General features: G+C 37.8%; 1 protein-coding gene across 1 annotated transcript; it reads left to right on the top strand.

Moving 5' to 3' along the window:
* The first annotated feature begins 4,868 nt into the window (after nucleotides 1-4,868).
* DCTN6 (dynactin subunit 6) lies at nucleotides 4,869-24,456 on the top strand. The gene is made up of 7 exons (XM_033104994.1): nucleotides 4,869-5,013; nucleotides 10,579-10,643; nucleotides 18,275-18,380; nucleotides 19,737-19,825; nucleotides 20,926-20,973; nucleotides 22,315-22,457; nucleotides 23,993-24,456. The coding sequence occupies exons 1-7, from the start codon at nucleotides 4,991-4,993 to the stop codon at nucleotides 24,089-24,091; spliced, it is 573 nt and encodes a 190-aa protein (XP_032960885.1). The 5' UTR covers nucleotides 4,869-4,990; the 3' UTR covers nucleotides 24,092-24,456.
* The last annotated feature ends 3,171 nt before the right edge of the window (nucleotides 24,457-27,627 follow it).

Raw genomic sequence — 27,627 nt, 5'->3', positions numbered from 1 at the left:
TTATATATTTAATAAAATTTAATTTTATTGAAAATTATAGAATTCCTTGAAATTAAGAGTGTGCAAGAACACCTGGGGCATACAGTTGTATAGATGCATCCGTTTGGCGCAATCCTATACCAGCTCAACATCCATCTCCGCAGTTTATTTTCATCTTTTTCCCATTTCATGTGAAGCTATTAAACTTTAGCTGAGGCAATGCAGACATGATGTCGAATTCCATTTCACTTTTACTCTATTGGACACCTTCATGATCAAGGAATCAATCATCGGTGGCAGTGATAACTTAAAAAACAAGCAGTGTAATTAATATTTAATCTGCACTCCAATCTGTGCTCTTTGACCTATTCATAGTATTCATAGATGTAAGAGCAAAATTAGCCATCAAACCTACCTGGCATGAGTGGGGAATGAATCCATATTGCAGAGATAATTAAACAGAAGTGCAAAAGGAAACGCAGCTCCTTGATAAACTGAGACAGGATGGAGGAAAAATAGCTGAAGCCAACCCATGATGAACTGGAACAAAAGATACTGTCCTTTCCAGAGTCCTTAACTGGTGCCTTCCTACAACAGAAACCTCAGCCAGGCTCTCTTTGATCTCTTTATATGGTTCAGGAAGGCCCGGGTGCGCAAAAGGCAAACAAAACAACTGGCGATAGCAGCAGAAAAGTTGGCATTCTGATCAAGAGAACTGCACTATAGAAACCAAAACGCATTTGGGGTTATATTACTTAATAATGATATGTACTAAAAACACTGTTTTCAAAAGGTCTGGTTTTGTTTAGTTTACATACCCCAGTATTTGCCTTTCCAGCCATCTAACTGCCATATTTTCTTCACTAAGTGAATGAAAAATCTCATTTTCCAGTTGTGGACAGACAATTCCCCGGCCTGGGGAGGGGAAACGAGAACATGAGCATGAGGAAGGGAGGCAGATTCTCAAAGAGTAAGAAGATACCCTCCCCGCAACTTCCACTGTTCTCCTTATGCAATTTCTTCTTCTTTCTTTATTAGTACCCTCATAAATCGATTATGCCACTTTGTCAGCTCTACAAAGGAGGGACTTTATTTATTGCTGTATCCCCAGCACATAGAACAGTGCTGGGCACATACTATGTACTCAGTAAATACTTGTTAAAGTTAAAAGGTTTTAAGGAAGCAAAGTGTGAAGAGGAAACACTTAAAGAGAAGCTTGTCTGCAGTGAGGACAGAAATACAGGAGACATGCCTAGAGAACAATGGGCCATCTCTTAGCTAGCAGAGTCCCTCTACTGAACGCAGCACACTAAGTACTGTCCCTGACGAGCCATCTTTCATCATGCAAGAGCAAGCAGCCTTAAATAAAGGAGGGGAGAATATAGCCAGATGCAAAAGCATTTTAAGAGCATTTTAAGGACGAGGACCACCTCTTAGTTAGAGACCTGTGCTAAACAGCAGGAATGTAAAACTGAGTAAGACATGGCTCCTGTCCTCAAGTAGCTCTCAATATACTAGGGAGACAGAAATGGCAACAAACAATTTCCTTAAAGAACTATTGGTGCAGTACAGCACAAGTATGCTGTAGTGAAAGATAAATAAGCAATCATTGGCAGAGATGGGGGATTTTTAAAAAGCAAGAGAAATACAGAAGTGAAAATGCTAAAATTGGCTGTTTCCAAACAGAGGGATTGCTTTTTCCAGGCCACAGATGGCACAAAGACCTAGACAAACAGTAAAACAATTAATGGGGAGGAGAGGGCTCCCTAAAAGTGAGTAAGCTCATGAGACAGGTTAGTTAGCATGTTGTTAGGTAGACAGGGAGGTCCCTGGTGGAATAAACAAAAAAGCAGCCATATCCTGAAATTCCAGGTTCTGAGGTAGCCCTGAAGTTAATAAGTTACCTCATAAATTCCTTTTGGCTGGACAAACGGAGCAGATCTGATAGATAGGAATGGGTTATTTCATGAATCCCTTCGGGATGGGCAAACAGGACAAACCTGATAGATGAATTCCATTAGTAGGCACCAGCCCCCATCCCCAAGCAGGCCAGGGAAGGTATAAAAATAAGAACTTTTGCCTCAGTCACTGGACAGCCCCCATTCGGGAACCTCCTCCCGCTAGGGAGCTGTATTTCTTTGCTTTTACAACTCTTTTCCTCTCCTTGGTCCGTGCTTCCATTCTTCAGTTTTACGAGACAGGATCCCGGCACTCACAGAAATTCCCCACATCATTTGGGGACTCAGGAAAATCTCCTACATCACGCACATCATAGTAAACATATTAAAATGCAACCATATCCCCCACTAAAGATAATTGCTAGGTACAGAATTGAGTTGCAGTTAATTTGTTAGGAAAAAAAGTTTTTTTGTCTTTGCATTAAATATTTTTTATTTCTATGTGTACTTTTTTTTTAATTTTTGGAATCAGTACATTTTATTTTCAGGTCTCAAATATTTTGTAGATTCCTGAAAAGCTTATAGGCTCTAGACACTGTACCTAATGTTGATAAAATGGTCCTTCTTATAAACATGCTTTTGTGTCAACTCAGTTAGGTTATGATGCTCAGTTATTGGGTCAAATACCAGTCTAGATGTAGCTATGAAGGTATATATATATATATATATACATATATGTGTGTGTATATATATGTGTGTGTATATGTGTGTGTGTGTGTGTGTGTATATATATGTGTGTGTATATATATATATATATATATATATATATATATGATTAACATTTAAATCAGAAGACTTTGTGTAAAACAGATTACCATCCAATATGTGGGTGGGTCTCATCCATCACTTGAAGGTCATAAGAGCAAACACAGGTTTCCCAAAGAAGAAGCAATTCTGCCAAGATTGTAACATAGAAACCCTGTCTGAGTTTTTAGCCTGAAGATTTTGAACTTGAGACTGCAACATCAACTCTTCCCTGAATATCTAGCCTGAGGGTCTACTACAAATTTCAGACTGGCCAGCCCCACCCAGTGTGTGTGTGTGTGTGTGTGTGTGTGTGTGTGTGTGTGTGTGTTTGAGTGAATTGGTTCTGCTTCTCTGGAGAACCCTAATACACATGCCATGGAAGTCTTTCAAATTAATTTAGACAGGTATCACTTGAAAATGGATAGGTGTTTATATGCTTGGACACAACAGAATGTTCTAAATTCATCCTGTGAGATAACAGAAAATATATATATTGGTCTCGGGCCCCAATTCCTGCCACAGAGTTCCTAAAACTCTTGTAAATTCCTAAATGATAAGAACACTAGGAGCATCTTGTTTTAATGAGGCCACTCTGGGTGGGTTCCTGGATGGGGGCTGGTCACCAGAAGGACCAAGCCATGATTAGAAGCATGGACCTTTCAGCCTTACCCCTCACATTGGCCATCTTCTTGGTAACCACAGGCCTTAGAGGTACTTTCTGTTGTCCTGGCACATAGGCTCGTGGCCAGTGCTCAGATCCATCTAAATCTGAGCTTGGTTTAGCATCAAGGTCAGATCCAGAACTTTCTTTTATTTTAGCTATTACAAATAATAACCAAAGGATTGGTTATTAGCATGCTTATTATTTGCATGTACTTACATTTCCAATGAGCCAACTCCTCAAGAGTCGGGTTTACCCCCATCTCTAAATTCCATCGGTTACTTTTACCTTTAGTTACTGATCACAGTATAGCTGCAGTTTCAGTTTCATACCATGGGTGACTAGGTAGCCATCCAGGGATCAAAGGTTCCTCATCCCCCACCCTTTGATCCTTTCTCTTCCCAAACCATGTTTCCATGAGCCAGTGCCGTTCTAGGAAATCCCACTTCACTGACACCAACTGTAATGAAAAAATTGACACACTGAGTATGATTTGACATGTGAGAATGAAAGGATCAAAGGAGGGTGGGCATGGGACAGGTGGAAGCTGTTTGGGAGGAGTCAGCTTGGCTTCTTAGAGAATGAAAGTGTGATTAGAGAACGAGGAAGAGGAATATGAAATTAAAGAAGAGAGAAGTAGGCAGGGGCTGCATCTAGCTCAGAGATAGGTTATGGAAAGGAGTTTGGATTTTAAAAGGAATAGAAAGTAAAAACCAAACTGGATTTGGTGTTTATTTTTTATCATTAGAAACTGTATTTTTTATTGCATTTTTTTAAAAATTTGTTTTTTAAAGGATTATTTTAACTACAGTTTTGGATGAGGGTGGAGGGCAGGGATGGGGCGTGACTTTAGAAATCAAAGGTGGAAGGAGCGGACAATGGGGGAGAGATGGCGGCTGAGATTAGAGAGGTGGTAAAGAGAAGTGGAAGAATGAGCTATAGGACCAGCAGAACTTCCTGGCGAATGATATATGGAGAGGTGAGCAGTGCGTAGGATGACTCGAGTTCCTGGAGGTGGATTCCTTTACTGAGATGGAAATCAAAGGACCATTTGGTTGGAGAGAGGGTGAGAGCATAAATCAAAGCCCCATTCTGGACGTTTTAGGTGTGGTAAGATTTTGAGGCAGTTAAGCAGTCGAATAATCAGATGTGAAGCTCGGCAAAGCGGACAGTACTTGATATATTAACCTGAGAAAGCCAGCAGGTAAAGGTACTTAAATTATGGGGATGAGCTCATCAACGAAGAGATGAGCTCACTGAACAGGAAATGGGCTCAAGGCCGAGCCCAAGGAAGCTTAAGGAACAGACACCGGAAAGAAGAATGAAAATAAACGGTGCGACATAACGAAGTCATAACGATGTGCGTTGGATTAGACTAAACGGGTGTTTTAAATCCCAATCTATCGCTCCCTGGACTGCGCTAAAATCAGCTGCGGCTACGCACCGCCCTGCGCCTCGCAAGAACCGGCTCACCCTAGCAGAGGGGGCGCTGCGAGCCTTAGCTGGCCCCGCCCCCGCGGGCAGGCCCTCACCCTGGCTCCGCCCTCTTCCAATCCTGCCAGGCTCTCCAATCGCTTGTAGAGATCATCGCTTTACCCAAGCGGTGGTGTCGATCTCGGCTCCAATTGGAGACCCGATCCAAACCATGGCGGACAAGAGTCAAAAGAGGTGGGTCTGCTGTTTGAGAAAAGCTTATTCTCAACTCTCTGCAGAGGTGGAAACTTTTCCTGGTGACGAATGGTCGGGACTGAGATGATGTCTTATCCCCGACACTCGACCTGGATAATTCTAAAGCCCAGGTCTGGCCTCCGCTGATGGGGGAGGCGACAGAATTGGGGTAGGGAGCTCTGGGCAGGGATGCGGAAGCCGAGCCAGGAGGGTTTTTCTTTCATCCCCTGCCGACCTCGTCGTTCCTCTGCCGCAGCGCGCCTGCGCGGAAGAGGTCCCCGGGCGGGGTTGTGGGCAGAGAATGGCGTCGCGCCTTACGTTCTGCTGCACTGGGTGCAGCTGTTCACCGACGGCTCGTAGCTGCTTTTGTTGTGTGTTCCCAGGCACCCACGTTAGTGTTGGCCGCACCCCGGTCCCTTCCTACCTGTCGTGGGTGGTGGGTGTTTGTATAAACCGATTCACTGTCGCTTGTCAATAAGGGGCCGCGCCCGGACTAGAACTTGAGACACTGTGCCCAGCGTGGACAAGCTCCTTTGTAGACGTGTGAGGAGAGTAATAGTGGCTTCTTCCCAGTCTTCATTGCCGGGAACTATTGCTGGTGGACAGGAGCGGCTTGGATGAGAGAAATGCTTATGGTAGACTATTTCCAAAAGCAGCAGTGTTGATCACCCCCTGCTAGCTCTTTGAAAAGAAAACCGACAAACTATTTCTGGTGCCATAGGTTAAAATTTAGATTTTTCTTCTACTTAGGTAACTGTAATCTTTTTCCATAAGCTGCAGAGGAAAGACTATGAATATTATGTACAGTATACAGTAGTGGGCAGTGGGGATGAAGGTATTGTTAACTTGTTATTTTCATAGTTATTAGGTCTTCAGCCAAGTCTTCTCTCGGAAGCCTGCTACCCACTCCGCCTCACCACTCCGAGGTGCAGTGGAGTCTACCTGTTTGGACCACATTTTATTTGGTCTAGTGGTGAATTATTTCCTGCCTCACGGAGAAGTATGCCGATTGTGACACAAACTCTACCTTCAGTCTCTCTCTTAGGCGTACAACCGAAGACAGAGGGCCACTTATGAATCGCTCCTATTCTCATCCGAGACAAGTCAGATAATGGTCTTTTCATAAAAAATCATAGTGAAAGGGAGGCTGAGGGAATGAAAAGTTGGAATGTGAAATAAAGCCTAAAACGAGGCATTTTATAAACCCTAATTTAGTTGACCCAGGGCTTAATAAAATTGCATATTTTAACACACAACCCCCTTCCACTCTAAATGAAAAGCATCAGAGAAATAGCATTTGCAAATGGTGATACATTCAAGGACAGCATTATTGAGCTGTCACAGAGAAAATATCCAAAATGACAGGTTGTTTCCAGAAAACTTTCAATGAACAGAAAAGAGATGATTGGTGTTAGGATAGTGATGCCTCAGGAAAAACTGCTTTACGAAATTTCTAGTCTCAGTTTCCTCATCTATAAAATGAGAGGGTTGGATCATTTTCTGCTGTTTCGTGTTACTGAGGTTTCCTTTTATTCACTAGAGGTTGTATATTTTCTGTGATTTCAGCAGAGTCAAGCACACATAGTAACCCAGATGGGTCATTTTTAGAAGTTCATTAACTTAAGCCTTGTACGTAATTTCATTAACTTGAGTCAGTGCATGTCAAAATGATGGAAACAGATGTAGGTAACTGTGTCTAATCTCACAAACATTACTTGAAAGTAGACTCAGGGATTATTAGTTTTTTGTTTGTTTTAATGTATATTCTTTTTGCTTAAAGCTTTAAAAATACTTTCGTAGAAAATTTTGCTCACTGAAATTTGTAGAAGAAAATTTTGTATATATCTTCTTTCTTTAGTTTTTCATATCAGTAGGGAAGTTGATGTGATTTACAAGAAATATTTTTGGTGTCATTTTGCACTTTGGTAAAATTTGGGGGGATTCTAGAATATGAATGATGGAGAGACACATAAAAAAGTTTGTATCCTGCTGACTCTCAGAGCTTTTTTCTGGTCTATAGCTTTCTTAATAACTCCAAATTGGTGTTTTCAATTGCCTGCTGGGTCTTTCTCCTGAATTTTCCGTGGACACCTCAAACTGAATTCATCCAAAGCTTAATAAAATAACTTCATTTATTTCCTTACTTTTGTATGAACTGATGTTTTTCAGATCTTCCAACAGATATGTCAAATGGCTAGTAATGTTTTTTTTCAAAATGCTCCTTACATAACTTTCTTTTTTCTTTTTCTTTTTTTCCTCTTGGAGATCTTCCCCCTTTATCATCTTTGTTCTCTAAGACTATTGTACAGCTTTTGTCCTGATGTTTCCTTCAGTCCGTAGAAGCTAGAGCCTTTGTCTTGTCTGTTGGTTTATTTTTATTTAGCTAGGTACATCCTTCAGCAGCTTTCTAAGAAAGAGTGCATAGAAGATACTTTTTTTTTTCTTTTAAGTCTTTGCAATTCTGAAAATGTCTTTATTCTCCTTCCATACTTGATTGCTAGTTTGGCTGGATAAATAGCTCTAGTTTGAACATAGTTTCACTCAGAATTCTTTAGGGATTGTCTTCTGGTCTTCTAGCATCGGTATTAATTACTATTGAGGAATCTGATGGCATTTGGATTTTTTTTTTTCCTTCATTGTGTGACTTTTTTTGTGGGAGTCTGAAACTGGAAGGATCTTTCCATAGTGTTTACAAATTTTAAGATGATATTACTTGGCATGGGTCTTTTGTATTCACTCAATTTTTTCAGAGGTGAGATAGATATCTTTTAGACCTGGGAAATTTTCTTGTATTATTCTTTGATAATTTTTGCCACAAATATTCCTTTTCTCCTTTTGAGATTTCTTTTATTTGAATTCTAAAGCTCATGTATTAGGACTCTAATTTTCTTGCGTTTTTCTTCTATTTTCTATTTTTTGTTTTTGCATTTTGTTCTACTGTGAACATTTTTGTGATTCCTGATGCATATTGGTACAGTATTTTCAAAGAGGTGTCCCGACAGTGCAACCAGAAGTGTCCGAGTGTCTCAGTTAAATTACAGCTGCAGCGTCATGGATAGCTATCATAAGTAGAAAAACAAGAATACCTCATCACCCCAAACAAACTAATATGAGATAAGAAATGGGCCAGAATGTAACCATATTGAATATTCCAAGTATTCACATTTAGTTCATAATACATCGTTTCATTCCTTATACTGACTTGTATCGTGTTTCTGCTAATATAGTATCAAGCATCCTGAGTGTAATATGACACAGAACATTTGTGAACAATGGTCTAGAAATACTATAAATGAATACCATTGTGAATATGGTATTTGAAATTAATGAGAAGTGAAACTAATGAATAATAATTTTATCCTTGATTAAAGAGGATTGTTGCTGACGCAATGGGAGAAAATGATTTAGAGAACAGAAAAAATGGTCTTAAAGGAAAACTAAGGAGTCTAAAATTCACTGAGTGATACTTAAGAGTTATAAGAAAGTCTTTTTATATAAAATAAATACAGTTGAAGGGGGAAGACCCTTGTTGGCATCATGATTTGAGGGGGACTTTATAAAGAAAGGGGGATAAAACTTCACCCTGATTATGGGAATGTATCTAGGACCTCTTTGGCACATGGTCTAAAGAAACATTTATTTATCTTTTTGTTTGTTTTATTTAATAGGGGATGGATTTGTGTGATTCAAAATGCACATGAATAAAAATGGTATTTAAAGGAAAAAATCGTCCATCCACCCTTGTCCAGCTCCTCACTCTGAAGGCAGTGAATATGATTAGTTTCTTATCTTCCAGAGATAATTTGGAAATATTCAAACAAATACAGATATTCAGCAGTTACACACTAGTATAGCTATACTGCTTGCACCAGTTGTAAATGATGCTCAAAAGTTAGAAAAATTCTATGTGCTATACACTTAAATATTTTATTAGAATTGCAAGTATGTCCTATGTAAGTTCATGTTACCTATAATGAAAATTTGCAATCATCAAGGAGGACAAATTGAAAAGCATGAATCTGTTTCACAGTAAAATGTTTGAAAAAATCTTGCAATAACAATATTTTTAATAAAAATATATCCAAAAATGACATGCAAAACAGAAAGTACCATTAAATTTTTTATACTCTCTACTGTAAGTTAAAAATAAGCAAGCATTTTCATACATGAATATTTATAGAACTTAAAAAAATAATATTGATATGAATGAATCGTTGCATTCTAGATTTCTGGTCCTTGCTGGTAAAGCCGAAAACAGAAAACAACTTTTTGGAAAATTCATAAATCAAGGCAGTAACATTTTAATGCACAAAGCTTCAACTGTTTCACATACCAGGTTTTAATAACTTACTTAAAATGCTAAGTTCATGGCTTAGAAGATAATTTGATAGGTTTTGTTGATCTTATGTAGCTAGGACAAGACAAGGATGTCTGGTCTCATCACTCCTATTTGTATATCATACAGGAAGTCTTAGCCAGGGCAATAAGGTGAGAAAAAGAAATAATATGCATACAGATTGGAAAAGAAGAAATAAAACTGTCCATATTCACAGACAACAAAATTGATTACATAGAAAATCTAGAAAAATTTTACTTGAACTAAGTGGGTTTAGCAAGATTGCTGGATACAAGATCAATGTACAAAATTATTTTATTTCTATATACTAACAATGAACAACTAGAAGTTAAAATTTTGAAAAATCCAAAAAGAATTATAGTCAAAATAACTTAAATGGTATTGTTATTTCATAGAAGCTGAGAGGAGCTTTAACACCATGAATAATATAGTTACTAAAAAAAATTCTTTATTTAATGGAAACAATGACTGCCAATTTAATGAGGAAGTCATTGGTGGGTTCATGTCAGCTCATGGCTCAACTAGGGCAGCATTTAGCTAGATTCATCTGTGTCCAACAAAAGATCACAACAGAATATTAAAAAGCATCAATAAACTATTTAGAAATTATTAATGTTTTGAACAATTTGCACTATATAACAGTTTTATATATAGTTGGAAAATAAATAGGAATATTTGTATATGACACCAATTTCTATGTTAATATTATCTTGCTGGTTGTTAAATAATTTGAATGTACATTCTTTCCCCACCTTTGTACAAAAATAGTGGCACATTGTAAACTGTCCATTTTCTGGCTTTGCTTTTTCGACTACATTTAGCCTGGAGATCATTCCAATTTACATAAAGGATTATTCATTCTCTTTTATGTGTATCCATTGTTTAACATAATTTATTAACTAGTCCCCTCCTAATGGATATCTACATTGTTTTCAGCTTTTTGGTATTTAGAACAATGCTGGTGTTAAAAAAGAAAAAGATCCAAAGCCTCTTTTTTCTCAAGAATTGTAGTGAGGCATCATATATGATTTTAGCCCAATGGATAGTGTGCCACTTGAATTTATATTATTACCCTTTTACAGTTTACTTTGCATTTTTCCATCAGTTTTTCTTTTTCTTAGCCTTTTTCTCACTGCAGTTCAGGTTAACTTCTATAACTAAATTTTTAAACCTTATCCATGATAAGTGTTACCTTTTTCTTCCTACAGTGTGAAGATTGCTCCTGGAGCAGTTGTGTGTGTGGAAAGTGAAATTAGAGGTGATGTAACTATAGGTAAGAAAATAGTTCATTAGTGTTGTTTCTCAAGAATTGATGTGATTTAATTTTGGTGCTTTATAGTAATTGGGTATTATATTTGTTTCACTGATACCCTAATTTTATTGACAAAACAATGTATTTTCTCCCATAAGTGTTTAATATTTCTAAAAGAATATAATGTGATGGAGTCTATATTTAAACTTCTATAGGATAATGAGGCAATATAATAATTTGTTTATTTGAGGAACATCTATTGTGTACCTACTATGTGCCAGGCACTGTGCTAGCACTAGGGACACAGCAATGAACAGAGCAGAAGTTACCGCCTTTGTGGAGCTTACATTCTACTGGTAATTATTAAGATTGTGGACCATGAAATCTGACACACTTGGGTTAGCATCCTTGCTCTTTACCCGCTGGGTTACATGGGACATATTTCTTAACCTCACTAACCTTCCTTTTCCCCGTCTCTGTAAATGTGTGCTTCAGGAATAGGTTCAGCTGCATGTAGGGGTGGCTTACACATGCCAAGGTTTATTTTCTTATATAAAAAGTCTAGAGGTAGGCAATTTAGGGACGGTCAGTTGATTGTCCAGAAGTTCCAGCCTTGCAGGCAAAAGATGTGATGGCTAGAGCACCAAGTGTGACCTTGGATAAGAAAGAGGAGTGGAGACAAAAAAAAAAAGTGTGTACCTCCCAGTTGAGTCAGTTCCCTTTAAATAGTCTTCCTGAAAGTTCTGCACAGCCCTTCTTTGTGTGTCTTTTGCCTTGGATTAGTCTTGTGGACACATAGAGCTGCAGGGAAGGCTGGGAAATGTATAGTCTTAACGGGGTGCATTGCTGCCCCTATTAAAATAGGATTCTGTTATAAGGAAAAGGGAAGAATGGATATCACATGCAAAATAGGAGTGCCTACCTCCTAGGTTTTTGAAGGATTAATAAGAGAATATTTGAGGATTAAATAAGAAAGTGATTGCTCAAAACCTAACATAGAATAAGCACACAATGAAAGTTACCTATTTGTACCACTAAATCTTATCTGTGTAGCCTTGCTAGAGGTCAAGTCCAACATTTAAAACAAATGCATAATTCAACATGTGGCAACTTGCTTATATGAACACGATTGAGTTCCCCCAAACTCACATTTTACCCAGTTCTTTTCAATATGTTTTCACTGGATATGGTCCCCTTGTAGCTTTAATAATGTGAGCCTATCCTTACCAGCAGCTACATGTTTAGTAGAGTAGAGCTTTCAGTGAATTAAATACACTTTCAGAGAGAAAACATGCCTTGTTACCTTATATTAACAGTATGTTTAATAGGAAAAAAATTATAAATTTTAGTAAGTCTAAGCTTTTAACCAATTTAGGCATTCATGTCTTATAAAAGCAGTGAAGATTGTGTCAGTATTCTGGAATATCAGTAGGAGTTTGCCAGTTTGGATTTATTTATTTTAAATTGACATCGTTTCAAAGTTTAGAAGGTGACCCTGTTTCTTTTCAGTGCTGTGTTAGCTCTCTGTTAACTCTTCAACCACTTACAACTTTTTTATGAGGAGGCATTATCATGGCCACGTGTTTAACAAAATACTCATCTACATCATTTTTATTCTGGTGTTTTCATGGTTTCATCATGAATCAAAGAATAACATCTAATATTAGCTCCCAAGATATTCTATAAATAGAAGGAAAGTAACACTAAAATGATGTAGCTAATTATATAAACTTTGCCTTTCATTTCTACTTCTCCACGTTAAACAATAAGTATACAATATCTACTATATAATAGGTATATAGAAACTATATATACCTCTATTGGTACAAATATACACACGGGTATACCTCTATGTGTTTGTGTGTGTATTTCAGATTTGAAATAACTCCTATTACTTGTAGAAGCTTTTCTGAAAAGCAGTAAAGGCTTTATCCTATGAAAGGTTGGCCACTGGCCCACTCCATAGGATTGGGGCGTGAGGGCATCAGGAGTCAGCACTCTCCATCTCCTGCTTCTCCCTCTGTCTTTCACTACTTTGTGCTCCTCCCCTTCCTGTATCCCTTTTATCCTCCGACTTTCCCTAAAAATTGAAATTATTTATCTCAGTACAGTGATTAAATCTTTCCATATAGTATTTGACTGGTTGATAGGGTACAGTTCTGATGATTAAACTATAAAATAATAATTCAACACAGATTTTCAGTGATGGATTATCACATAAGAAGTAATAATTTTAAAAAATGGATTTAAGTTAATATTTGTTATGTTATTTTTGACCCAGTTTTTTAAAACCAGAAAATTTGCTCAAATACTTTACAGAAACATCTCAACTTTAAAAATTAAGGAAAAGATTCAGAGTTGATATAGTTCCCCAGTGTTCTGTCTTCCACAGTTCTTACCTCATTTTTAATGTGCATGTTTCTTATCTTTAATTATATATATAAATATGGAAATTTTCCAGAATTAGTATTTAGATAGTCATTTCTATCATTGTTGTATTTGGTATAAAATATCTCTCACCTTTTGGCTACTGTTAATTCATTTTTCTGATATATCAGATTAAAAAGCTCCTGGGAGATACAATTATAAAGTTAAATCAAAGCACAGAGTAGAGCTAAGTTATCTGATTAAAACTCGGTTTCTGAGCTTTTTCATTTTATGGCTTGTATTGTTTTTGTTTTTTATTAATTTAGCAGAATAATTGATTTAAGTATTTTTCTGTCGTGCTATGAATATAGAAATTTAAACACTTAAAAAGCTGTTTTCTGGGTTAAGTAGCAATAAACTTGAGTGTAGTTTAACAGATTTTTCAGGATGTTATACATAACTTTTCATCCCCTACTTGTTTATATATATTCTTACCAAATTATTCCATTCTGAAATATTTGGAGAAGAAAGTAAATTTTTCCTTTACTATGTTTCAGTGGAGTAGAACTTTAAATCCAAACTCCTATTTTCCTGGAGAATCAGGTATTTGGTTTAACAAAGAAACTAGTCCAAAGCTTTGAAGTATTTTCCTTAACCAGAAACCATATGACTTGAGGTTCTGCTGGAGTTCCTTCATTAGAGGCTTCTAAGAAACAGACCTGGGGAAAAATAACAGCTCTCTTGTTAATTATAATTTGGGTAAATAAGGTTGCATAGTATCAAGGCTGTTTTTAATTAGGCTGCCTTGATTCATGGGCCATGCATTATTTCCTATAAGTGTTGTTTTGAATGCCGAAAACATTTCAGAAAGGTACTTTAAGCACAGTCCTGTAATCCCATAATGGGGTGAAAGGCAGTCTGCTGGTGTCAGGACCTGGCTCTGTGGGGACATCACAATGTGAAGGCAGAACTTGGCACAATGGAAGAGCTTTGTGGTGGAAGCACTATGTCCCACTTACTCTGGCTCTCTTGTCATTTGAGTTTTTAATATAGATCAAAAGCTCACCGTTTATTGTGGAAATCTTTTTCAATGAGGCAGAACAGTGGCTTTGACTTAAGAAATTCATGGACTATAAAGCAGTTCTTACAGGTACTTCAGCTTACAGGTCAAAGGAATTGTTTTAATTTTCAAAAGAGTGCTTGTGGCTTTTTGAACTATTTATTGACATATGTACACAAAGATTGCTTTCTGTGGCAAAGACAGAGAGGAAAAATGTCCTTTACCAAATGAGGGGAATGGAAATTTGATGCAAGGAATGTCTTTCTGGCTATGTTGCATCAAGCCCAGCCAACCATTTACAAAAATAATTCATCAGCCAGTAAGGCAGCTCCAACTCTAGACACATTTATCCAAACAAGGAGATAAGCCAAATAGGGTTTCAGCACATTTGGTAAGAAAATATACAAACTGCCCTGCCAGAAAGAGCCCAAGAAGGTTCACAACAGCCTTTTTTTTTAAAAAAAGAATTTTTTTCCATGGTGACAGATTTTTATTTTTAAAGCGTTTTAACCTCTAGACCTTTAAACTTGGTTTGAATTCAGACCCATTCTAGGTAAAAGTGCTTCCTGCATGCAGTAAAGCGTGGAGCACACTGTGCCTACATTTCCACGTGCTGTCGCTGTCCGGGTCTTGACACACAGTGCTCTGGCGCTGACCTCCGGCACAAAGCCGCGCACAGAGAAAGCTGCGCCGAACGCATCCCTCACCCGAGTGAGGCCGAACATTTCGGTTTGGCGACCTTCTTAAAGGAGTTCTCATTTACTGAAGCACATGTATTCTAACCTCTCTAGTCTCTTCCTAAAAAAAGACCTACAGGAGGTTTAGGGGAACTCTTCCCTTTATTGTCGCCCATGACATTGGCTGTTACTTCACAGCTCCAAGTTGCTAGTTTCACCTTTTGGTTATTTCAGCCCTGAACCACCAGGACTTGTAGTTTGGCAGTGTTGCCACCAGGTGGAGGTGGTGTCTTAAGCACAGGTCTCAAGAAAGTTGTTAATGCTGTACCCCCCAGTCAAGGCCCTCAAATTTGTAATCAGGAGTTTCCTACCGTGTTTCCTGAAAAATAAGACCTAACTGGAAAATAAGCCCAAGCCGATTTTTCAGGAGGACATCCCCTGAACATAATCCCTAATGCATCTTTTGGAGCAAAACTTCATATAAGACCTGGTCTTATTTTCAGGGAAACACGGTAGTTATTTACTAACTTATTAATAATGATAAAAATAACAATAAGAAAACACCTGGTCAAAATAGCTCAGGCATTATTTTTAAATAATGTGTAAGAAGACATCTTATGAGACTTGAGATTGATATTTTTAAATTTGAGTTTATCTGTTTTTTTCCCTATAACTAATGTGTATCGATTTTGAAAGGGAAAAGTGAAAATAGCAATTGTTTTCAAAGCTATACTTTAGAGCAACTTTTAAAGAAACATAGGTCTAGTGGTACCTTTGTCTTATTAGTCCATCTCACGTAGCTTCTTGCATATCTGCTTGCTAAAAGCTACAGGCTGAGGGCCAGCAGAATGGCTAGTGCCTCTGGCTACTTATCGGCAATGCAAAGGATCTGCTTTTTAATCACAGCCATGATGATCTTTTTGTCCTAAGATTTTTAATGCTAGTGTGGGAGTTTCCTTTATCAATTTTTTTACTATCTTTCAATAAGGGGCAGAGATTTTCCCCCCTGGTTGAAAAGAGTTATCCTGATAACCTGAGTAGAGTAAAACAGACCCTTTTCTTCTGTATCTTAGACCAGAAGGAGTTCTTTTGCTTACTACCGTTTGATAAAGTTATTTGTTAGCTCTTAGTGTCAGATAGTGATGAACCTCCATTTTTAAGAACTGTGGGCCAGACCCCATGATCTACCTATCCAACACTATTTCCCATAATCCACCCTTCAGTCCAATGAGGCAGATTGTTGATAGATCTCATCTTTCTATAGATGAGAAAACAGGCTTTTTGAGAGATTAAACACATAGCCTTTAAGTGCTGGAGGCCGGAGTCTAGACTTTCTAGACAAGGGGTGGGGTGCTGTCTGGGATTTTAATTACAAAGAACCTAAAATAGAAAGATCGTGTCCCTTTATCATAGAACATTTTGAAGTAAATTATCAATCTAGTATTGTGCAAACTACAGATTTAAATTGGCTGACACAGCTGGAAGACCGGTAAGAAGTACCTCGTGTTTCAGCATTGTTCAGCAATGTTTGTTTCAGCATTGTTTAGTACCTCTCCCCCCAAAGTGGTAACATCTAAATGCCCATTATTAAAGGATTAATTAAACAAATTATGGTATATTAATATGATGTTAAATACTGTTCAGCCATAACAAGCATATCTACTTAGATGTGCTTATATGGAAAAATGACCATGACATACATATTAGGTGAAAAAAGCAAATTACAGAATAATAAGTACTATTCCTTTATTTTAAAAAAAGTATGTGCTTGCAATCCATGGTTTTTTTCTTCTTCAAGATGAATTTAGTTTTTAACTTTCTAATGAGATACAGTAGTGCTTAAGTCTGGAATAGTATACTTCAGACTATTAAGAATAGTTACTTCTAGGGAATGGGATTAGTATGAGAGGCTCTTTATATGTTTTACTTTGTTTGAAGTTTTTGTAATGAACATGTATTCCTTTTATAAGTGTGTGTGTGTGTGTGTGTGTGTTTGTGTGTGTTTAACAAAGAAGAAATGCACATGTGTTCACAATCATGGTCAAGTTGAGAAGCTTCCCAAGGATCTGAGAAATCCTGACTTCTATCCTGAATAGGAGAATTTGCCAGGGAAATTTTATGTTAGCAGCGGAAGATTTTGGGAGCCAGAGGTGACATAGCCACTTTCATGTTATTTCTTACTAGACTGTGCGTCCTTTGTGCATCTGGTTTTAGCTCTGTACCCTCCACCCCCCCAACAATCAATCCTCAGCTCCTCATTGCTGGGAAAAAAATAAGCTGCACTGAGTTTCCTTCCAATTCTCTGGGCACCAGGAACATCTCCTTATTTTAATACACTTGTGAGTAGGTGTGTAAAGTTCCCAGTTTTTAAGATAACAGGCTCCAAGGGCAAAAATAGCATGTATGTCTCTTTGTTTCTCCCTAACATACAGCACTGCATCTTGCCTGTCACAAGCAGATAATGATTATTGAATAAATTAACAATTTATACAACTGAATTTCATGGTCCATGTCACCTTCCTGTCTGCTGGTTTGCCGGTACAAATAGCCTTGGTATTGGGGGGCAGGTAGAGCAGGTGTTGGAGGGAGAGGCTAAAATGAGGTTCTGTTTTCTCACCAATGGTTTCGTTGTCACCAAGATGCTAGGACTGTGGGTAAGTAAAAGCTATGAGGGAGAAGGTGTCAGCATTCCAGCCTCTGGGTTTAGGTGATGCAGTGCCTCTATCAACCTGGTCATGAAATAAATGGATGTGATGAGACTCCTTTCCTGCTCCCTTCAATTTGAGATTAGAGGCATGGTCCTGGGTCTCCCTATAGCAGAGTCTCATGACTCCAGTAATTCACATTTAGCTCCTTCCATTGCCTCCCTTTAACCTTTTCCTAATTTTAACTGTTAAAAATCACATCCTAGACCAGACAACAGAAGCTCTGCCTCCTCCCCATGGGTGAGCTTTAATAGGGATAGTGACAAAGTAATAAAGCTAAAGTTAGTTTCCATATTTTCTGACTCCTGTCCAGCCCATACTCCCTCTTAATCTTTTAATAAAACTACGAATCCTGTAGTCTACTTGCATAAGAAAGTGTTAGGTGGTTCACTAGCATAAGAAAACACCAAGGTTGTAAGCAAAGAGAGCCTTACCTTCATAAAGGAAAGGAAGGGAATTAATTTTTATTGCCAACTATGTGCCAGAATATTGGGTCTACAAACATTATCTCATCTAACCCTTACAACAACCCTGCAAGACTGGTATTATCACCATCTCCATTTCACCACTGAGATAACAGAGGCTTTAAAATAGAGGGTGAGCCCGGGCTGTCTGGCTCCAAAGCCTGTGCTGTCTGTCTCCACTCACCTTGGTTTGAGCTTTGGCACTAACTGCTAGTGATAACAGCCGAGGAGATAACATTTGTAAAGTGCCCTGGGTGGTGCCTGGCACCTACTTTAGAAAATGTTCCTCCCAACAGCCTCCTTCCCACTCCGTCACCTCCTACCCTCCTGTAGGAAGCTTAGCCTCCACCAATAACTTCTTTCACCATACTTTTAACAGGACCTAGGACAGTGATCCACCCTAAAGCACGAATTATTGCGGAAGCCGGGCCAATAGTGATCGGTGAAGGTAACCTAATAGAAGAACAGGCGCTTATCATAAATGCGTGAGTAAGACTTACAGGTACTCTGAACTAAGTGCCACACATAGTGGGTTTATTAATTTCAGCTCACCGTAGGAACCTTTCAGAACTGACATCTGCACCGCCCACTGTTTTATCTCTAGAGAAACATTCAGGATCTTTTTCAACACAAGCAATTAGAAAAATGAGGAAACAAAAGACCAGACGAGTGAGGAGACTTGTCCACGCTGAGGTAGCTCCTTGGTGGCTGACTGGACTTCCTGACTTGCAGTCTGATCATTTTCCCCTTTTGTATCATTGCCTCCTCTCTTCCTTAAGCAAACATTTTCCGAGTACCTCCACTGTCCAAGTGCTGTGCTGACCATCCTGAAAGGAGTCTTTTGGTTGGATTTCTTGCTTCTGGCTGAAATGTTATTATGCATGCTCAGACACGTGAACTTTACTTTGACCTTTATCTTCATATGCTTTGTAAGAGTAACACCCAGAGTTATATTTGAAAAAATTGGGATCCTAGAGGCAATTTTTAAACTTTAAAGATTAAAAAAGTAATAAAATATTAGAACATGTACATGATCTTAGTGAACTAGACTGAAATACTCATGAAATTTTCATAAGCATTTATAAAGCTTTCTAGATAAAATTTTGGCAGGAAATGCAAGCTTATACCTAATTTATAACAACAATGTATGGAATTTGTAACAAAAATCTTGAGAAAATACTTAACTGATAAAGATTTTTTTTGTCTTAATGCTTACTTAGGGATTTGGAGTTTCTCAGTATATTAAGAAGTTTCTTTTTAAAATGTATTTTGGCACCTTTAGTGCAAGTCAGTTAAAAATACCTATATTCTGCAGTAACTCAACTGTCAGAGATAAATCACCATTTTAAAATGATTTCCTCCTCTTAGATCACAAAAATTTTATGTTCCAAATATTTCAACTAACTAACTAATAGCATAAAATAATTAATGTAAATATCTGTTTACATTTCACAATCTCAAATGATTAAGAATGGAAAATTTTCAACTTAAGTGTGATTTTGATTCCAATTCAACAAGCTAAAAGTCAGAGTCATTCTTTGCCAGTATCTTTTTCACCTGGTGATGGAGAAGGCCCTCTGGGCTTTCAGTTTAAAAGGTAAAGTTATAGAAGGAAGGCTGTCCATCTATACATATCCGTGACTTCTTTACATTTCAGTAGTTCTTTTTCATCTCAGAATCAAGTCGTCTCCAGTAATTTACTTGGATTAAGAAATTACTTACAAAGCTACATATTTTAAGCTTGATGTAGTTAAAATTGAGAGAATGAACTCAAATACTAAAACAGGATAATCGCTTATTGCATTGTTGACTTTTTGATGATTTCTGTCTTCTTTTTATAGTCACCCTGACAATATCACCCCTGATGCTGAAGATCCAGAACCCAAACCTATGATCATTGGCACAAATAATGTGTTTGAAGTCGGCTGTTGTATCCTTTACAATAATTTAATATAAATCATCCCCAGCTGTCTTTTAGTACCCAAATCTCCGTAGAAATTGTCATAATTTATCAAATACATTTATATATATATTTATTACATGTTTAGAACTAGGCTATCCAGTTCTTTGAAAAGACTTACTTACAGTGTATCAAAAATATTATCCCTTCTCTTCACTGAATAACCTAAGAGTGAAGGAAGTATGCCATTTTCAGATGTGCACACACCCCTTTAGCTCACCATTTTGAAGGTATTGTTCCTGTTGCTACAACTTGTTGACACGTAGCAATGACTAAGTGTCAGTAGACACAGAAATAGTAATCCTGGCTTCTGTCCTGATTTAAGAAGTACAGCTCTGTCCATTTGATTCCTATATAGTTTTAGCTTGACAATACATTGTCTGATGCAAGGAAATGGTGTGGGGATGAAAATATTTCATTGTTTTGGTTTTTCTCCCCCGGAGTGTCACCAGTTCTTTTGCTTGATTTTGTACTCTAAAAAGATAGTAAAATCTTTTTATGATGTCAGCTAAACATTATTTTATAGTAGAAAATACTTGGAGGAAAAAAATCTAAATGTTTAACAATAGCAAAATATTTAAATAAACATCAAATGGATTATTAGGACTATAAAGCAGTCATTTAAAATTATGTTTTAACTATTTTAATGTTATATAGTAATGCAAATTTATAGGTAACAAAGTGAGCTGCAAAAGTTTATACAGTTTAATTTTAGTTTGATTTTCAGTTATATAAAGGGATTTATACATATTTACATAAAGATATGTGAAACCATTAACAGTGTTATTTTTAAGTGATTGGTGCAAATATGTCACTCTAGAATTGGGGTATAATGAGGTGCTCATTTCTTTAAAAAACCATAGAAGTCGTTTATTTATACATAGAGGTATTTATATTTAAAGATTAAAACTTTCTTTCAAACTCCCCTGAGCAGAGTTTTGGCCAGGCTGAGCATGTGTGGCCCTTCCCATGCCTCTGTCCTCTGCAGTGCAGGAAGGGTAAGAACCTAGTGAATTAGTAGAGAAAAAAGAGGAACGTATTTATAGTGTTTACTTAACTCTGGCTTACAGATTCGCAAGCCATGAAAATGGGAGATAATAACGTTATTGAATCAAAAGGTAAACTATGTTTGGAGTTTTATTATAAAGAGTGGTTACCTTCTTTCTCTTTGTGGTGGCCGGAATACGACCTAAGTACAGGCATCCCTCATTGTATTGTGCTTTGCTTTATTGCACTTCACATATATTGCATTTTCATTAACATCAGGCAAGACACTCCACCAGCAAAAAGACTACAATTTGCTGAAGGCTCAGATGATGGTTAGCATTTTTTAACAAGAAAGTATTTTTTAATTAAGGTGTGTACATTGTGTTTTAGACATAATGCTATTTATTGCACACTTACTAAACTATAGTATAAACATAACTTTTATATGCACCAGGAAACCAAAAAGTTCATGTGACTTGCTTTATTGCAATATTTGCTTTATTGTGGTAGTCTGGAACTAAACCTGCAATATTTCCGAGGTATGCCTGTACAAACTATGGCAAAGTAGTATGCTTAGAAGGAAGGTGTGGTTGGAAGTGGACTAAAGTAGCTGTGAGACTAATTCTTTGCCTTTAAGGAACCCAATTTGGTAATGTGTTTAATACATTAAATTAAAAATTCAGCTGTGTATGCTTAAATCAGGATTGAATTAAATCACAAAGTTCAAGTGAAAGTTTGGAAAAAGATTTCTACTAAATCCTAGAGTCAATGATAATATAGTTGATTAATGTTGTTGTAGAATTAAGGAAAAAAATCAGTTTCTCTAGCAGTTTGCCTTCTTTAATTTCATGTCTACTACCCTAGCCAATCAAAACCAAACGTAAGCTACTTATCATAAATGAGGCCAGGCAAGGGGGCCATATAAAGTCACCACCACCTTGGGAAGCAGCTGTAAGAACTAAGGTTCAGAAAGAACCTTAACCATGAGGCATCTTTAGAATAATGCTTTATCTTTCTTGGTTCTGATTGGCCTGAAAGAAAATGGTTCTCTTTAAATAATAAATTTAGACTTTTTGTTAATCTTCTTAATTTAGATTACCAATGATTACCATCACCATTGTCATTTCTGTTTATTATATACTTCCTATGAGTCAAACCTGTGCTCAGCACCATACATTCACTATCCCATTTATTCCTTACAACGAACTGTGAAGTAGGGTGGTCTCTCCATTTTATAGATAAACTTGCTCAGAGAATTTACAGTGACTTGCCCAAGGTCCTACAACTAATCAGCAGCAGAGCTGTTGTGAATACTGCCTCTACGCTATACAAACTCTGAAATGAAGTATTTTCTTTCATGTTTTTCTTAAGGCCAGTTTACATTTTTATACCTAAATCATCTTAGAAAAACAAAATAGTGTCCTAATCATTTGATGTCTTAAATTGTAATTCTTCCTATGTTTTTACTGCAGCATACGTAGGCAGAAATGTAATACTGACCAGTGGTTGCATCATTGGGGCTTGTTGCAACCTAAACACGTTTGAAGTCATCCCTGAGAATACAGTGATCTATGGTGTAGATTGCCTTCGTCGGGTGCAGACTGAGCGACCACAGGTACTAGAACCTCTCATTTAAAAAGAGTTCTTTCTAGGGCTGCTAATTTTTCCAAAATACTACATAATTGTTTTAATATGGCAGTGAGTCCACTATTTAAAAAGCAAGTGATTAAAATAAAACATCAGAGAAACATTCCTAAAGCTAAAGTTTATTTGCAGTGGAATTACTCAGTTTTTAAGTTAATATAAAAAATATGTACAAAGATGACAATGTCAAATTGATGATGGGAAAAGAAAATCCAGAGATATGATCCCTGGTCTTATGTATTTTCACTGAAGATGCATCACCAAACCTTAAAGACATACTGATTCCTCCTAAAATATTAATCTTAGAGAGTAAGGAATGACCCTATCAAATTTATACTGGACAGCCAATTTGGGCTCATCTATTTGGGCTCATCTGTTTACTAACATAGCTAGGTTAAAAATAAATACATTGTGAATCTGTAAGTGTGTTTGGATATTTTCCTGGCTTATGAGAAATCATTCCCTGTTAATAACGAAGAGTAATGAAGAATACATATTGGAGTTTCTTGTTAGAGTAGGAGATGCATAAGAAAGGGCATTCGCAGCTTCCTTTGGACAGAAGACATTCTGATTGAAATTTGGAGCTTTAGTGGTTGGCACACTCAATATATTTCTTTAGTTACCCAGCCTCCTTCCATTCCTCCAAAAGAAAATATTTTTCAAGACATTTTTCAGTTTGCCTCTAATTCTTAGCTATATTTTATCAGAAATTTAAACTCCATTTTTTCTGGGTTATGCTATTTCTGTAATGTTTTGCTTTTATTATTACTATTATCATAAGCAAGATGTAAATCTGTAGACTAAAAAGGAAATAACAGCCAACCCAATATTTTTTCACTATCTTCCTGTATAACAGCAAAAATGATTAAAGAGGGAGAAATGAAGCTGGAGTTGGGGAAAGGAGATTAGAATTAAGTGAGCAAGAATACCTGAAGTTCAATACGTAACGGTATGCAATACTGTTTTCCAAATTTCAGTGATTATAAGGATCATGTAGAGATTCTTATTTAAAAAAGGATTCCCTAGGCTTACTGAATCAGTGTCTCAGGCAAGGGCCTAAACAATCCATGTTTTTCATAAGTACCCCCAAGTGAGTTTTACAGTGAGGGGAGTTTGGACAAAGCTGGTATATATGAAGAGTGAAGATCAGTTGGGTATCACAGATGTGTGCTGTGTAGGTCTTGTGAAAAGCAATATACTCTAGGTATTTTATTTATGTTGTCTTCTGCAATTGGAACTTTTTAACGTTTTAGAGGCCAGGATGAACTCTATAAGAGCAAAGTTGAAAATGGAATCATATATATTTTTATATATAAAATCTTTTGGCTTTATTACCAAACTTAATATATGTTCACTGTAAATTAAACAAAACAAAACAAAACAGGTAAGCAAAAATAAGTCAGTGATAATCACCTGTAATTCCATGACCTAGTGATAATCATTTCTGCCTGGTACTCTTTAACTTTGCTTTCTGTAGGTCAGTTCTTAATTACTTTATCTTTTTAGCCCCAGACACTACAGCTGGATTTCTTGATGAAAATCTTGCCAAACTACCACCACCTAAAGAAGACTATGAAAGGAAGCTCCACTCCAGTTAAGAACTAAGAACAATATATGACATCAAGATAACATTTGGTTTTTGACCATTGTCTTTTGAAAGGGCCACAGTGTTTATGCCTTCTTAGCAGTTCACAGAATAATACATGTTAACTTTATTTTGTAAAAATTGAGTTAGACAGAAAAATGAATTTTCATTGTAACTGTCCTCTGTAATTTATATAAAATGTATTATTTTCCTATATTCTTGCTCCTTTTCTGATTTACAGATTTAGTTTTCTTTTGTTCTGTAAAATGTTGGCCACAGATTTTAGTTATACAAAAGACTTAACCATGATAATAAAGGGCATATTGTTATGTATTTATATTCTAGCACATAGTAAACTAAATAAAAATGTTGATGACAAGACTTTCAGTGAGCGTACTTTAATCAATTTTTCTATTTGCATTAGCTTTCCCAAAATAGCTCTTTCAATTGCTTTTATATACTACCATAGCTCTATTAAAGCTAATGTGTTTGCCTTTTCTTTTTGTCGATTTGTAGCTGTTTAAAATTTCAGGTGAAATTTCACCAGCTATTGAATTAACTTAGACTTCATTTTCTTTCCAAGAAAAATATGTTTTGTTTTCTTTTTAGCAAAACAAAAATGGTCAGGGAAAGATATATTCAGTAGAATGCAAAATAAAAAAGAATGGTATCTGATGAAAATGTCAAGTGACCATTAATTGAATGGTTTTCCTGGGTATCTGAGGACAGTGAAACTAAAAGAGATTTTGATATATTTATAAATTTATGAAATTATTTTGACATTACTAATCACTAATTATTGAGCTCATTATAATTCTATTTAGCTAATTACAAAAGGGGCAAAATAGTGAGGATTTTATTGTAATTCCTTGTATTTTTAATAATTCAAGTGCATACATTTAATGTAATATACTTGTGTCATGCAGGGTCTCCCGTTCCCCAAACAAGAACGCAGGACATGGTGAAGCCAAAGAGGAACACTGACGGAGCCATAGAGAGGGCAGTCATACTCTTATATTCTCGCTGGCAGCTGGTCGAGACACAAAAGTAAATATCTGCCAGTACCCCAACGAAGGGTCTGCCTGCACCCCAGTCTTGCGGGCAGCCGGGCGAGACACAGGAAGTAGGATCAACACAATCCGCAATCCACAATCCGCTTGCTAACTGCACTTGCTAGCCGCAATCTGCAGTCCGCTTCTCTGCCAACCAACCAAACCCCTAGCGTAGCCACGGCAGTTATATTAGTGGCTAATGGCTAATGGTAACAGCTGATGGCTACCCAGCCACAGGGGATGGCCATCTGATTATAACTGACGTCCATCTAATAACCGAGCTAGCACCCTTCCACATGAGACCGAGAGCCTGGAAACCGCTCTTTGGGACTCTGTCCCCACACTCCTCCCCTTCAGGGTCTCATCTCACAATCTACGCGACAAGTGTCTTCCGCGAGGGTCCCTGTACCAGGAACCCAGCTCACGAGAAAAAGTTTTAGTCCAGTTCAAGTAACGTCCCAGTGGGTGTCCACCTACTTTCTAGGCACAGCCAGGGTTTCTTAGGGTACCGCCAGTCTTTCTGGGCACAGCCAGACTTCTTGGGCACAGCCAGGGTTCCTAGGGCACCACACTGGAACAATAGTGGCTCACAGCCAAGGTGCTTACATATTCTCCATGGCAGCCGGTCGAGACACAGGAAGCAAACATCCTCCAGCACCCCAACAAGGGGTTTTCCTGCACCACAGTCTCACTGGAAGCCATGTGAGACACAGAAAGCAAACATCTGCCAGTTCCGCTACATGGTGATACGTTCCCAAGCAAATAGTCAAGCGGGACATCAAATCAGGGATGGAAGGCAACTCCCCATAGTCCACAGTCACTAGCCAGGGCTATATATTGGCCTCACAATGTGTGCCCTCTTCGCAGGGTAAAGGCTCCCAATTCTCCCCAACCTGGGGATGAGGGACGACCTTGACCTCACCTGCATCCTCCATCGAGGACTCAGCAAGCGTTTCCTCCTGGGACTACAAGTCCTGCATCTGGGCTGCCCCAGCAAGCACTTCCCAGCCCACACGGCCCCAATGATCTTCGCTTTCTCTGGCCTATGCTGGTTGGGGAACCGTCCATGTCTTCCCACCCCTCCACGGGGTCAAGCTCTCCGGCAGCTGCTCCTCACAGGCTTCCTGAGACTGAGTGTTCACACGCACAAACTGCTCCACTGCCCTTCGGAGAGTTTTGATCAGCACCATACCCTACTTGCTGCGCCATGTGTCATGCAGTGTTTCTGGTCCCGCTCCCCGCACAAGAACGCAGGATATGGTGAGGTCTAAAAGGAAAAACGGGCAATAGATAGGGGAGTCCTACCACTATATTCTCGCTGGTGGCTGGTCGAGATGCAAAAGCAAACATCCGCCAGTACCCCAACGAGGGGTCTTCCTGCACCCCAGTCTCGCTGGAAGTAAGATCAACACAGTCCGCAATCCACAATCCGCTTGCTAACTGCACTTGCTAGCTGCACTCTGCGGTCCACTTCTCTGCCAACTAACAACCCCCTAGCATAGCCACGGCAGTTGTATTAGTGGCCAATGGCTAACTGGTAACAGCTGATGGCCACCCATCCATAGCAGATAGCGATCTGATTATAACTGACGGCTGTCTAATAACCGAGCCAGCACCTTTCCACTTGAGGCTGAGAGACTGGAAACTGCTCTCTGGGACTGTGTCCCCACAACTTTTCAACTTTGAATCAATAGATATTGGTTAATACTAAGATATTAAATACTAAGATATTTTCTCTTGAAATTTAATTTTTAATTGTGGATAGTAAAAACTGTTTTTGAATTTCTGAAACTGAAAGGTACAAATTAGCCTAATTGTTTCAAATTTGAATGAGTTGGTTTTGGTAAGAATACTCATGATTCAAGTTGGAAAACTACTACTACATACAACGGACAGAAAAAAGGAGAGTGTCATATAAATACCCTATTTCTGATTACTGGTATTTATTCATTTTTCAACTGGTGATCAAGTCAGGATCACCAGGTGTTGGTCATGAAAATTTTCTTAGATAAAAGATCAGCAATTGCAAAACTGCCTTTGAAATACTATGCCAGTTCTAAAATATTATCTCTGATCAAGCTTTGATATGCTAATAAATGGCTTCTGATACAAACTGTACAGGTAGTGTGTGAGGGCACTTGAGAGATACCTCCCAAGGACTTGGTAAAAAGATACCCCCCGAGAATTAAACTAATTAAATCAACATATAGTGAGAAAAGCCTCAATGTTTTCTAGATACACTGATTTTTAAGTGATATTAACTCATTTGAGGAAAAAGAAAATGTGAACAGAAATAGTCAATTTACTAAACAGGATTTGGAGGGAATAAAATATGACTGTGTACAGTGTTACCCACTGAGGGGAGGTACTGAATCCAAAAGATGTGAGCAATTTGTAAACAAAAGTGTTCTCTACTTCAGGTAGGATCAGTTTACTGAGACTTGCTGTGGCTTGGGAAGAACGTACCTTCAGACTTGCCCCTTCTTTTGGCTCTTAATTGCAAA

Source organism: Rhinolophus ferrumequinum, chromosome 4 (genome assembly GCF_004115265.2).
Source record: "Rhinolophus ferrumequinum isolate MPI-CBG mRhiFer1 chromosome 4, mRhiFer1_v1.p, whole genome shotgun sequence".
NCBI classification, from domain to species: domain Eukaryota; kingdom Metazoa; phylum Chordata; class Mammalia; order Chiroptera; family Rhinolophidae; genus Rhinolophus; species Rhinolophus ferrumequinum.
This window is presented reverse-complemented; position numbering and strand designations above follow the sequence as displayed.